Raw genomic sequence first — 14,664 nt, 5'->3', positions numbered from 1 at the left:
AACACAAACCATCATCTAGGCCTTTGGAAGAAAGGTCACCACCATACCCCAGAAAGCAGCACTACCTCTTTCCCAAGACAAAATGCAGAGCAGAGTAAGAACTTAATAAACATTTGCTGACTAGTTGATTTGATCACTCAGAAAGAAATTCAACTGCTACAGCTGAGGCCATGTCACCACACAGCTCAGCACAAAATATCCAAGTTAAAACAAAATGACTCATTAATGCATCAATTCAATGATAGTAAAAGAATATAGCCAGTGATTGGGGGGGGTGAACGAAGGGAGGACAATTTTAAAAATATTTTTTAAATAAGCTGTTAACTCAAACGCTGTCCACACAAAAAGATGACAAAACTTTCTTTAAAAAAGTTGGAAGTAAAAAGAGGCAAACCCACCGAAGGCCCATACTCAGACGGATTTCTGCATTACATATTTTAAAATTCCTCTTAAGTGTAGGGGCATAATATGACACACACAGTGATGCCTACAAAATGTCTAACATCTATGGTGCTAGGTGATCCTTAACAGAAGTCCTTAATAAAGGATACTGGTCCTTAATAAATGTCACAGAGATCCCTGGTGCTGGTGACACAATACTCTCATCAAAGGGCATCTCTAGTGGTTTCAACCAAGATCCCCTTTATCAAAATGTGTTGCCACAAGCCACTGATTCCTTACAACAAATTCCTTAACAAGCAATAAGAGTAGACTTAACCTGGTGCTATTCAGAGGCAACTGTGCTGCTAAGAGTGCATGAAACCGCAGTATTTTGTTCATTTTCCCCCAAGGCACAATTGTGAAAGTGACTGATAACATTTTTCAGCTTCCATTTTGCAATTATACTATACAAGCAAAATATAGTTCAGAGGAATTTTATACTGTATTAACCTAGAAGCTCAAATAAATAGTGTTTTAGGAGGCCATGGTTTTTCATAAACCACAAAAAAATCTGTTGTCCATTACGGGAGAAAACAAATTTATGATATTCAAAACAAAAAGCCCCATGTCTTTCAATTCCACTAATACATACATACATACATACATGTACATGTATATGTATATATGTATACACACATATATATGTGTGTATATAAAGCCTGCCTCAAAATGATCTCTTGAAGTAGATATTAATGCCATTTTACAGGCGAAGAAACAGGCTCCTTAAGATTAAATGACTTCCTCATGGTCCCACAACTAGAGGCAGAGCACAAACCCAGTTAAAGATGATTCAAGTCCAGTATTCCATCTACCATGTTACCTTCTCTCAAACACTTTACCATACAACTAAATACATACAATCAGTTAGATACTATGCAGTTAGCAGTTAATTACTTTCTTTTTCACAGTTTCCACACAGGAATGGCCACATTACCAACTGGAAAAATTCCAGAGAAAGATGTGATTAGAAAAAAATGATGCCATACTGAAAGCCTTATTTCTAGTCAAGACTAAATCTGCACACTTGCTAAGATTTGCTTGGAATTTTTTTTCTCCTTCTCTCCTGGTCATTTCTACCTTCAGAACATTATACAAACACATATACACACTTCTCTACACTCATACGACTGCCACTCTGGTGCAGGCTCCCATCTCCTCACACCTGGACTACTGAAATAGCCTTCTGGTTGTTCAACTGATAGCTCCCACCTCCACTCACTCCCAATTAACTCCAGTGGCTCCCTATTGTCTCTTGAATCAAATAAAAAGTCCTTTATTTGGCTTCTGAAGCCCTTTACAAACTGGCTCCTTGCTATCTCTCCAGTGCTATTCTACCTTACTCTGCCATCTAGCTACATTGGCCTGTCTTCTGTTCCTCCTGCTAAACACTACATCTCCCCAATCTGTGCCTTTTCAATGGCTGACTTGTATACCTGGAATGCTTTCCATACCCATCTCATTCTAATGAAATATTATTGTGCCATAAGAAATAATGAGGGAGGTTTCAGAGAAACCTGAGAAGATTGGTATGAACTGATGCAGAATGAAGTAAGCAGAACCAGGAAACCAATTTATACTAGAACAAGAACACTGCAAGACACAATTTTGAAAGAAGTAAGAACTCTGATCAACATGATAACTTGTCACAATTCTGGAGGATGAATAATGAAGCATTGCTTTGCTTTTTTAAACATAGCCAATATGTTAATTTGTTTGGCTTGATCATACTTGTGTGTGTGTGTGTTTTGTTTCTTAATGGTGGAAAGAAATAAAAGGGAGAAAAAAATAGATATTTGCTCCTAAAAAAAAATACAAAGACACCAATGCAAATAACAATAATATGTACCACTATATGATTATTTCCTAAATTTCTGATGTACTATGGCTAACCTAGATCCAGAGTGAATTTTTACAGCATTGGCCTGAAATGCAGAGACATTACAGAATCTCAAAACCACTTTCTGTCATTTGTCAATTCTGACCTGTATTATTCAATTACACCGAGATAGAGTGAGTGCTACACTTGGTGTCAGAAAGACCTGGTTTCCTATGGAGCCTGCCAACAATTACTCACAATGCATCTATAGACAAGTCCCATTAACTTCTATGAAATTCAATTTCCTCATAAGTAAACCTCACACAATTGTTAAGAGGCTTTAATGAGAATTTAGATAAAGTGCTTGGCAAACTTTAAAGTGTCAAATAAATACTTGTTGACTGTTTGCTCCTTAGTTTCAGCTTTCCAGATTTCTCTTTGGCTAGAAATAACTTAGAGAATTTTCTATTTCCTAAGGAAGACTCTATCAGAATGAGAATCTATTTCCTAGGAAGAACAATGTTATTATACAGGGGTTTCCACAAGTTTTAGTAAAGTTTTAAAGCTTTTGTTGATTCATTTCATCTATGCCTGACTGCTCATGACCCCACTTGGGATTTTCCTGGCAAAGATACTGGACTGGTTTGCCATTTCCTTCTCCAGTTCATTTTATAGATGTGGAAACTGAGGCAAAGAGGGAGAAGTGACTTGCCCAGGGTCACACATCTAGTTGAGTATCTGAAGCCAGATCTGCACTTAGGAAGATGAGCATTCTGTCCATTGCACTACCCAAGACTCTTGGAACCCCTGGCATGTTTAAATACTTGTTTTTTGCCAAAGCCACACTGGATCTGTTACAGTGTTTTCTAAATATCCAGAAAGTTGGCTAATGCTCCCAAAGGATCATAGTGCGACAAAGGCGTGATCTTTTTATTGACAGCATAGTCTGCTTGTGCTAAGAACATACAAATTGGAGGTCTTTAAAGGTCACTCATCAGCAAATACTGCCAAATGGCCTACATCAGGTTTCTAGATGAGTGTCCTGATCTCATAAAAACAAACAAAAAAAACCTTTCCCTACATGTACAAATACTATACATAATATAGCTAAATTCCATAAGAACAAGCTAATAATAGGTTACTTGATGCAAATCAATTATTTTTTTCAACATAGTTTGTGGATTTAAAAAGAAGCTGTTTTCAAGCTTACTGTTCCTTGTGAGGTAAGCTCTATCAGTCTAAAAGCTTGAACTCCTGTGTCCTTTTTTAGTTCCTGGTTATTACTGTGGGTGAATTAGCAGTGGTTGAGAGACCAGAAGAGTCTGCCAAATAATTTTCTCGTTCATAAGTAGGCCGACTTTCAAGACACATGTTTTTGTTTCCATTTGGAATAGTAAAGAGCAGAGGTGTCAGACAAATGGCCCACAACACTGTTGGGTGCAGCCCAAGTCTGATTAACATGAAATGGGGGAATACTTAAATAAAAATTAATACAACCAAAATAATATTATGTTTTAAAACTAAGTCAATAAGTGACCCACAGGGATCCTTACGTACAGTTTAGTGGCCCCTTTCCTATTTGAGTTTCACATCACTGGTGAAGAGGACACATGGCACGAGCAAGTGAGGTTCTCCCAAAGAGAGATTAAAGGAAGGGTCAGTTTTAGGCTCTTCAAAGAGGATAGCATAGAACAGGGAAGAAAGTCCTTACACCTGAAATCTGAGAACTTTTAAAACAAATATTTTTATAACCATATTTGAACATAGTTGGTTTCCTTTGTAATCAATCCTATCTATTTTATTCTTTGTGCTTAAGCACATTATTCTGAGAAGTTATCCATTAGCTTCTTCTGAATCCCAAAGGGGTCCATGGTACAAAAGGAAACCTCTGGCAAAGACCTTTATTCGTCCTGAGGCTCCTCTTTTGGCCTCCCAACTAGACCAGTGGAGTTTGGAAGAGGCACCACCGAGCAGAGAACCAGGCAGAAAAAAGTTAGCAACCTGTTGCTTCTTATGGCACCACAGACTCTCTTTCTGCCCTCCCAAACAAAACGGTAACAGTCTGGGGAAGGGAGGGATGAGTTTTAGAGAATTCTTTCCTATCTTGGGAGTTTTTTTAAAATTGTATTTATTTTCAACATTCACTTTCAAAAAATCCCGAATTTCAAATTTTCTCCTTGTCTCTCCCCTTCCCCCATCCCAAGACAGCACGCATTCTGATTACCTTTCCTCCAATGTGCCCTCCCTTCTATCACCGCCCGGCCTTACCCTCTTCCCTTCTATTTTTCCATTGAGCAAGGTAGATTTCTATACCCCACTGCCTATATATCTTATTTCCTAGTTGCATGTGAAAACAATTTTTAACATTCAATTTTAAAGCTTTGAGTTCCAGACTCTCTCCCTTCCCCCCTCCCCACCCACCCTCATTGAGAAGGCAAGCAATTCCATATAGGTTATACATATGTAGTCATGCAAAACACTTCCATGACAGTCACGTTGTGAAAGACTAACTGTATTTCCCTCTATCCTGTCCCACCCTCCATTTATTCTCTTCTCTCCTTTGACCTGTCCCTTTACCAAAGTGTTTGCTTCTGATTATCCCTTCCCCCAATCTGCCATCCCTTCTGTTATCCCCACTCTCTTATCCGCTTCCCCCCTGCTTTCCTGTAGGGTAAGATAAACTTCCATACCCAATTGAGTGTACATATTATTCCCTCCTGAAGCCAAAAATGATGAAAGTAAAACTCATTTATTTCCTCTTATCTTCCCCTTCTTTCCCTCCATTGTAAAAGCTCTTTCTTGTTTCTTTTATGTGAGATAATTTACTACTACATTCTACCTTTCCCTCTCTTTCTCCTAGTACATTCCTCTCAATACTTAATTTTCTTTTTTAGATATCATCCTTTCATATTCACCTCACCCTGTGCCCTGTCTCTCTATATACACATATACATACACATATGTCTTTGTCTCTCTCTGTATATGTATATATATCATATGTAGATATATATGTACACATACACACACACACAAACACGCACATGTTCCCATCAACTATCCTAATACTGAGAAAGGTCTCACGAGTTACAAATATCTTTCCATGTAGGAATGTAAACAGTTTAACTTTAGTAAATCTCTTATTCATGCTTCTCTTGATTCTCGTATTTGAAACACAAATTTTCTATTCAGCTCTGGTCTTTTTAGCAAAAATGCCTGAAAGTCCTCCATTTCATTGAAGTTCCATATTTTCCCCTTAAATATGATTCTCAGTTTTGCTGGGTAGATGATTCTTGGTTTTAATTCTATCATCTTTGACCTTTGGAATATCATATTCCAAGCCCTTCTATCCCTTAAATCTTGGATTATTCTGATTGTGTTCCCATAATACTTGAATTGTTTCTTTCTGGATGCTTGTAATATACTCTCCTTGACCTGGGAACTCTGGAATTTGGCTACAATATTCTTAGGAGTTTTCCTTTTGGGATCTCTTTCAGGAGGTGATTGGTGGATTCTTTCCATTTCTATTCTGTCCTGTGGGTCTAGAATATCTGGGCAGTTTTCCTTGATAATTTCTTGAAAGATGATATCTAGGCTCTTTTTGATCTTAGTTTTCAGATAGTTCAGTAATTTTTAAATTATCTCTCCTGGATCTATTACCCAGGTCAGTTGTTTTTCCAATGAGGCACTTCACATTGTCTTCTATTTTTTCATTCTCTGGTTTTGTTTTATAATTTCTTGATTTCTCACAGCTTCCATTTGCTCCGTTCTAATTTTTAAGGAATTCTTTTCTCCAGTGAGCTTTTGAACCTCTTTTTCCATCTTGCTCATTCTGCTTTTTAAGGCATTCTTGTCCTCACTGGCTTTTTGGACCTCTTTTATCACTTGGGTTAGTCGAATGTTAAAGGTGTTATTCTCTTCAGTATCTTGGTATCTCCTTCAGCAAGCTGTTGATGCATTTTTTCATGATTTTCTTGCATTACTCTCACTTCTCTTCCCAATTTTTCCTCCACTTCTCTTACTTGATTTTCAGAATCCTTTTTGAGCTCTGCCATGGCCAAAGGCCAATTCATATTTTTCTTGGAGGCTTTGTTATCTTCTTCTGGTTGTATGTTTTGATGTTCCTCATCACCAGTGACATAAGAAGATACCCCGCCTCTGAGAAAGTAAGAATCTATACCCTGTTTCTTTTTCCCTGTTTGTTCATTTTCCAGTCAATTACCTGACTTTTGAGCTCTTTGTTAACTGCAGGGTTCCAGAAGCAGCAGCTGTTGCCACTCTAAGGCTGTGGCCAGGGTCAGGGATAGATCATGCTTCCCTCTTTGCCAGGTGAGAGATGTTTCCCACTGACCTTCAAAGCTGTCTTTGGCATTTGTGCATTAAGAAGTCTGGAAATTACAGCAGCTGTCAGTGATTCAGTCCCTAAGATCTGCTCTAGCTCTGTCTGCAGCCAGCGTGGCCCACACTAAACTGCGCTCTGCTCCCAGTCCAGCGCGATAGACCCCTTCTATCATCTTCTATATTTTGTTGGGCTGGAAATTTGCTTCAGTTTGTACTTTTGAGGCTTTTGCTGCTCTATAATTTTTTAGAGTCATTTGTTACAGGTTTTGTAAGGAGTTTGGGAGGAGAGCGCTATACCACCATCTTGGCTCCATCCCTTGGGAGTTTTATTTGGCAAAAAGTAGAAATTTCCTAAGATGGACAAAACTAGATTTTTTTTAAACCCCTTCCTTAATAACATCTTAGCAACATTTAAGCTGCAAGATTTAGGATTCAGGGGTGGGGAGCCTAAGGCCTCAAGGGTACATGTGGCCTTCCAGGTCCTTGGGTGCAGCCTTTTGACTGAGTCCAAGTTTTACAGAACAAATTCTTTTATCAAAGGGATTTGTTTTGTGAAATTTGGATTCAGTTAAAGATCCACACCTAGAAGGCCATATGTGGCCTCAAGGCCAACAGTTTCCCACCCCTAGATACTAGGGGTAATGGGAAGTAGACCTTTAAGAATCCTGAGAATCAAAACCCTCATGGACTTACAACTGAGAAAATCAAAAAGCTTTTCTGGTACTCTAAAAGTCACTTACCTTAAAATATAAACACAAACGAACACACACACACAGCCCAATGCCTTTAGAAAACATGAACTTTGCCACAGTTGCTATAAGGAAAACATACCACAAACCTTAAAATGTAATATAAACCAGCTATAATTAGGATTGCTTAGTTAAATGTAAAAAATGAGTATTATTCTTGCCATTAATATATGTTCAGTCACACGCACACACATAAAATGAAAATTTTGTTTTACAGTTACAAAATCTATTTTCCTAAAGTACAGTTAAATGACTGAAAAGATATTTATAGATTACTTAATACTGCTTTTTTTTAAAATCTAGAAGGAAAATATGGCTAATCAATGCCTTATATTAAGCAGAAAACTATAGACAGACCTTTATTATCTCTTTAAAACAGATATATGTCACTTATGTATATGGTAGAGCACAAAGAGTTTTGAGACATTACCCAAAAAAAATGTATATTTGGTCACTTAGTTCCTTCCTGTCAATGAACTCTGCAAAGTATATGATGACAGAAAGAATATCCCTGAAACTAAAGAATTCATGGGTTAATGAAGTTACGAAATCTCAGAAGACTAACGCACATGTTTACAGGACAACAAAAGCTTGGCTGGATTTCTTTTTTCAATAATATTGTTACTGGTTTAATTTCTAAATGAAAACATTTTCAATAATTTATAATGGCACACCTGCCATTGGGCAGTTAAGAATATCACACAGAGGCTGTGTTAAAAGATCAGATTAAGGGCCTTCAGCCCTGGCACTGAGTGAGGATAGCAGCCATGCAAGAGTGATTTTCCATGCCTCTGAAGAGACAGGAAATAGAATTCATCTTTCTCTAATAACCTGCCTCCTCCCCTCCTTCCAGATTATGGTCCATCTGGCCTCAGGGAAGAAGTGGGAGTATGAAGCACACACAAAGCAGAAAAAGAGAAACAAGGTAGAAAATGTTCAGACATCTGCCAGGAGAAACACCCTGATTGGAGAGAGGCAAAAGTATGCTTGATAACATAGGTTAAAGGCAGGGGAGGGGAAATCAAGTTGTTAAATTAACAGGACAGACATGAATCAAGAATTTTGCCTACAAGACTTCCAAGCACACAATGAGAAAAGACTATTTTTTTAAGTGTACCATTTATCACTACCCAAGCCACAGCAAAATGGGAGGTCTCAGCACCTGCAAAGGTTCACTTCATCCTGAGGGCAACTTCATCAGCCAATTAAGATCAGGCCTGTCACTCAGCTCCACCTAGGATTTATCTCTTACCTGCAAGGACTCTTCATGCAAACAGCCCAGATAATCAAACAGGCTCTAAAACACAGCTAGCGTCATAACTACCTTCCTCCTATAACCCCAAAATGATCCTGAACTGTAAAGCACCATATTTTGGGGCAGGGGGGAGCGTGGCAGGGGTAAGGTGGAGAGTGAATCATACAAATGATCAATGCATGTGTAGCCATAAAGCCAATAGGAAAAAAAAACTGAAAACCGTCCCTGAGCAAGCGCGCAAGCTAACCCTTTTGGCCATGAAAGAGAATTCTATAAAACTTCAGGGCCCATAACTTCTATCTGCAAAAGCACAGACCTGATTCCCTAGGGATGAATGGGGTTTTCACTTTGGTCCTGGGTAAGGTTCTACCCCTAGACACATCTCTGCTAGTTCAGGTCCCTTCCACTTCCCTACCCCAGGGTACTGGAGCTCTTTAAATGAGAATAGCGGTGTGGCCTGGGTCACGCAGGGTACATGCAGCCAGGCACTATGTAAGGTTCCTCAAAAACATGCAAATGCAGCCCTCCACACTTCCATACAGCAGTGCAGCAGCTAATACAGTCACAAGCAAATCCTGAAGAGCTCACTGGGATATGCTTTCTGGTGGTTTTGTGACCACATGCTAAAAGAATGGACCCAGGATATCCTTTCACATGTATGATTCATACTGACATGTGAACTTAGGATCACAAACTGGACTAAAGGTTTGGACACAAGGTCACTCTTCCTCAGGCTTCCTTAGGATAGGACATTTTACTTGTCCAAAGTTCAATTTTACAGTCCCTATCAAAGGGTAATCTTCTTTACAGGCAATCTTGCCACACTATTTAGTCCCACACATGAAAGAGTTAGGTACCTGTGTACACATGCCCCTCCCTCATATTCAGAAGAGATAGGTAAATGAACCACTGGCTGGATGCTCACACCAAAGCACAGGACTTCTAGCAGGCAGAGGAATGAACAGCTCTCTTGAAAAGCAATGACAGGACAAGCAAAGGGTAGGAGAAGGGGTGGAGAAGATGCCTGGGTGCATTCGAGCTATTAATATCTAGAATGGCTAGTTTTACCAAAAGAAGAGCTAAACAATGAGGAAACACAAATAATGCTAATTCTACCCACACCCTCACCTTTAGTCTCAAAACTACTAAGAGAGAGAAGGCAGGAAAGAACACACTGGAAACAGGGCTTTTACCACACACAAATACTGGCAACAAGACGCCTTCATTGTTGCCCAGAGTAAATCCCGCAGTAAAACATATCCTCAGATCCCTCTGACCTTCCAAGGGCTTCGTAATGCACTTAAGTACCTGTCACAAATGCACAATTTTTAGGAGACTGATATTTAAGTCCATAATGAAGCAATCTTGTACAGATTTTCATAAACAAATACTTTAAAAATCTTAATCAAGTAATAATTTTTAAAGCAGTTAAACACAAGTGGCAGTACTTTGCTTACTATGCTAGGTGATATTACTTCTGCTAACTTTTAATGCCCATTATCAGAAGTGTAGAAGAAAGTCTGTCTTTCTGGTAATTTTTCAATCCATCCTATTAGATGCCATTTTGACAAACAGCCATGATTCTTAGCAACACTACATTGTACATGACAGCAAAACATTTTAACAATTGAATTTCGCTTAGCACATTAGAACATTTTCCATTATATAAATGCATTTAAATTATATTCCCCTGAATTTTAATAAGGTGGTAGAGTTGGAATGAGAGCAGTACCTTAGAAAAATGAAATACAGGCACCAAGAAATTCATGAAGCCCGAAAAACCAGCTCCCAGCCCCCTCTCTACAATACAGTGCTACTGAACGGCAACTTTAGAGCCAGGAACTGCCAGGAACTGCCTTACCTCTTGGGACAGGAAGGGGATGACTTGGGCACAGATAGCATTCAACCTCTTGACAATTTCTGCCTGCAAAAGAGAAGAGGGAAGGGAAAAAAAGAACACAGTTCATTACAGACTGCCTAAATATTAACATGATAATATTAAGGTACAATTTACTGTGGAATGGGACTGTAACTGGGGTGCTTTATAAGGCAGGGAAAAGAAAATCCCAGACAGAGGAGCCCTATTAATAGCATGCAGAGGTAACAGCGCCACGTTAAAAGCATGGCGATTTATTAGCAAATATTCTTCTTGAAAAGCTAACCTTCAAGGATGCATACAGTATAACAGAGGATGCCATTTTTATTCCTGAAAATCAAAATTTCCACAGGAAACTTAGGCCCAAGCCCATTCTAATTTGGATTTTCATGGGACCCTGAGTTTTTGGATAGTAAAGACATAGAATTTCCTCTCAATTTGTATTTAGTATGTTTCTATTTGTGGCCACTGCTTTCAAAAGTCTTCAAATGCCATAAAGCTAAAGAAAGACTTTCTAAGAAGATTTATTCCATCCTACAATCTACAGGAAAAGTAGTACTTAACTATCTTGAATCAGTAACTCTTAACAGTAAACACTGTTATTGGGCATTGTTGGGAAATAAGATGGTTTGGTTCGTTTACAGTTGAAGGAAGAATCTTCATGATAACTAAAGAGAGAAAAAATTTTCTGCAAAATGTATGTATCTATGTGATGTCAATATTAATAGTTAAATGGATTCCTGATCCTAACAGCATAGTGAAAGCTACCACCAGGGCAGACTAGAACTACCCAGCCACTCTTTTTCCATATCAGTTTGAATTCCACTTCATCTATCCTTGAACATTCAGCAGATATTTTAAGACCTTTCAGTGCCTTGGGATCATTGTTATAAAAATCAATTACCAAGGTACTATGGAAATTTGGTTAACTGTGAGATTCAACAGGCAAATGATGAGACAACTAGGAGTTTAATGTAATAAAACTAGAGTTCAGGAGGCCTTAAACCAATTCAGTGTCATGACACTAAAAAGCAAAAGACACAGAGGACCTAATTTGTATTTAAAATATGGTAGGCCACAGACATACTTCATTCAGCACACTGGAGTGTATATACATACACATGGACCAGCATATGGTAGGAAGGACCAGGCTGAAGGAAGGTGTTGAAAGGTAGAAAAAGTACAGCAATTACAACTCCTGAGGCATTCCTTAAAATAAAGTCTGCCCAGGGTCAGTTCCTCATTATATGGGAGGACACAGTGCTCTTTTTCTTGCAAAGTCATTATCCAAATGACAGAGATACTCATACTTGTGCAATTTAGTTTTTCCTTCTTCCATCATCACCCTTTCTGACCTTGTGCAAGGCAATCCTTTTAAATGCCAGCACCTTAGAAACTTTGTCTACAAAGCAAGAACGCAACTCACCATGAAGCTCTTCTAACCCTGTTTTCATGAAAGGATGTAGGGAAGGCCCTGATTAGTACAGACTCATTAGTGCCGCCAGGACGTAATTTAGTGCACTGGCTCTATAGAACACTTGTCAATCCACTAGGATTTTAAAACCCATCACCCAAAGTTGCAATGGAATCACCAACCCACTCTCCACATAGATGAAATACCTCATGATAGATATAGGGTGAAAATTCCAGTGGTGGGCTAAGAAAATGAAGCAACATTTACCAAGCTAGAGAAAATGCATCTCGAAGGCATTCAGTTGTTAAGTTTTTGTAGGGAGAGGTAGAAGGGGAGAGAGTAAAAAGATAATGAGACACTTTGGGGCAGACCAAACTGATGATTCTGGTAGTCAGAACCATCTGCCAGGCATATTTTCCTCATTATGTTGTTTACATAAATAAAATAGTCCCTTGCTAGAAGAGTTGAAAAATATGTGGGCACATAAGAAAACCAAGCTCTTTCATTTGCCTATACAATCCAGAGAATGAGCTCTATTCTGAGGAGGCTAACACTACAGAGACAGGAATTGTGGAATACAAACTGATGAGAAAGAACGTATTTCCCTAAATAGGAATTTACCTATTTCAAGCCTATCCAAATGTTAGCCCCAACGACTTCTCCCTCATCCTCCAAAGGAAAAAAAAAAAGGTTTTTTTATTAATATATATTTATATAAGTCCATACACACTAGACACAAGAGAAAATAAGGGAAACCTTTCCACCTTTTAGAATGTCTTCTTTTGTTTAAAGAATTTCATAATTTATTTTAGTTGCCACACCAATGGAATTTTATGGTGAGTCTAATTGGCAGCAGGAGGGGGAAAAGTGTGATTTCATAAAATTAAGCAGGCGATTCTTCACTTTGAAAGCTAAAGTTGCCTCGGAAACAGCGCAGCTTCCACGGTCATCTAATTTTGCCTCTTTTGTCCCACAGGACCAAGCTTTAGGGAGGCATCATTTATTTACAGGCCTTTCCACTGGGCTTCAGTTATCGGCCAATAATACTGTGGACACACACTTCTAATGGCCTATGTTTTGAAACTGAGTCTAATCTAATGGCGCAGGGCCCAAACTCCTTTTCCAGCATAGCCATTAAAGGATGTAGGTTATTGCTGTTGTCACCATTGATATTTGTCATTGTAATGTAATTAGGGCCCTAAAATGATGCATTACAGCCCTTGGCACAGCTTCTATTAAAATCTTTTCTTCTGCTCACTGAACTGCGACCTGCTTTCTGATGAATAACAGACAGACAGCTTTAGGGTGAGGAGCGGATTCATCAAAGAAGTATTTTTCAGCTCTGGAAATAAAAATAAAAAGGCAACCTAAGAGGAAAAGCACAAGGGGAGGGTTGGGGGTAGGGGAGAGATCCACAATACGCATTTGAATTTCATCTGACCACTTGAAATTCTGATTGCATCTGATGAATCTTGCTTAGACAATATATTCCCAGCCTTCAAATCACATGGTTAATCAGGGTTCTAATCTGCTATCCATCAGCCTATGCCAGCACTGTAACTTCCCATCCAATTTATAGGTGATGTGGCTCATGCATCCCTGAACAAGTACATTCACGGGTATCCCATTTAAATGGGTCCCGATTCTGAAATGCTGTTGTTAGGGTTACTGAATGTTATAATAGTATTCAATGTTTTATGAAAGCTCCTGATAAACAGCTGCTAAATTATTGCCTTGATGTTCCAAAGTAGCATTAATGGTCCAATAAAAGGGTGATTGCTCATGCCAAAATACAAAAAGGACAGTTTTCGCTGCCATAGTTTGTCAAATACGTTAGCAAATTCTGACACTTCTGCTATTTCTCTCCCAATACACCAAAGATACTTGTTCAGAAAGAAAATACACTCAAAATATTTCTTCATCTTCCATTTAGCACCACCCTACTTTTTGCCTCCCTTTCTATTCCTCTCTTCCTTCTACTATTCCCATTTAAAAAGAAAAAATAAAATCACCAAAAAAAAAAAAAAATGGACAAGAAATTTCAAAATCAGGCAATTTCAGAGAAACAACCTGTTCTAACTAAACTCTAAACACTGTGTGCATGTGAACACCAAAGGTACCATTCCAAAGAAGTAATTGGAGGAGTAGACTGGACAGTATGATCTGTTATAAATTAAAAAGGTAAATGACAAAGAATACAATGAATTTTCTTTCTACTTCGCCTCCAATTGTAAAAATTGTAAAAAAAAATTACATTTACAATCTTGGGGAGATGGCTATTACACATTTAACCAACAATCAGATCACTGTCTAAAAATAACACCTGTGTAGAATTTAATACCTTCTACATCAATTCTTTCCTTATCATGGAAATCCACAAAAGAAGCCATTTAGGCAAATCAACTGTATTACTGAGCAGAAGGTTGGTTTTTAAAATGCCCCTCCCACCACAAGTGATTCTAAAATGTATAAAAGTTGTAACTCAACTTTGCTTCCTACATTCTCACTTGTTTATAAAGAAGTAATTCAGGTTACAAAACATTTTTTGTTAAGGAATTGCTACTGCGGGCTTTGATCTAGCACACAAATGGAAATAACACTACTACATATAGAGAGTAGATAATAAAACATTATTGGAAAATCCATTTCAGAAGTCAACAGGAAATAAATACATATGCAAATACAACTTTAGAAAAAAAATATTCTCAAAGAACATTTATTTCAGAGTTAATTTCTTTAATATGAGTATAACCTTTGCCAAAAAAGATGAATCTA

At 38.2% G+C, this 14,664-nt stretch overlaps 1 protein-coding gene across 5 annotated transcripts in view; it reads right to left on the bottom strand.

The window, feature by feature from the left end:
• Nucleotides 1–14,664, bottom strand: part of LOC140501449 (transducin-like enhancer protein 4) — a 154,247-nt gene that overhangs the window by 105,569 nt on the left and 34,014 nt on the right. For all 5 annotated transcript variants that reach the window (XR_011966187.1, XR_011966188.1, XR_011966191.1 and 2 more), the window contains exon 5: nt 10,461–10,523. Coding sequence is in view for 1 of the 5 variants with exons in the window: in XM_072605068.1 (XP_072461169.1) it covers nt 10,461–10,523 (63 nt within the window). In the remaining 4 variants the exon portion in view is untranslated. The remainder of the gene's footprint in view (nt 1–10,460; nt 10,524–14,664) is intronic.

The sequence above is a fragment of the Notamacropus eugenii genome, chromosome 1 (genome assembly GCF_028372415.1).
Source record: "Notamacropus eugenii isolate mMacEug1 chromosome 1, mMacEug1.pri_v2, whole genome shotgun sequence".
NCBI classification, from domain to species: domain Eukaryota; kingdom Metazoa; phylum Chordata; class Mammalia; order Diprotodontia; family Macropodidae; genus Notamacropus; species Notamacropus eugenii.
Note: the sequence above shows the minus strand (reverse complement) of the source record. Positions and strands in the feature narration are given on the sequence as shown.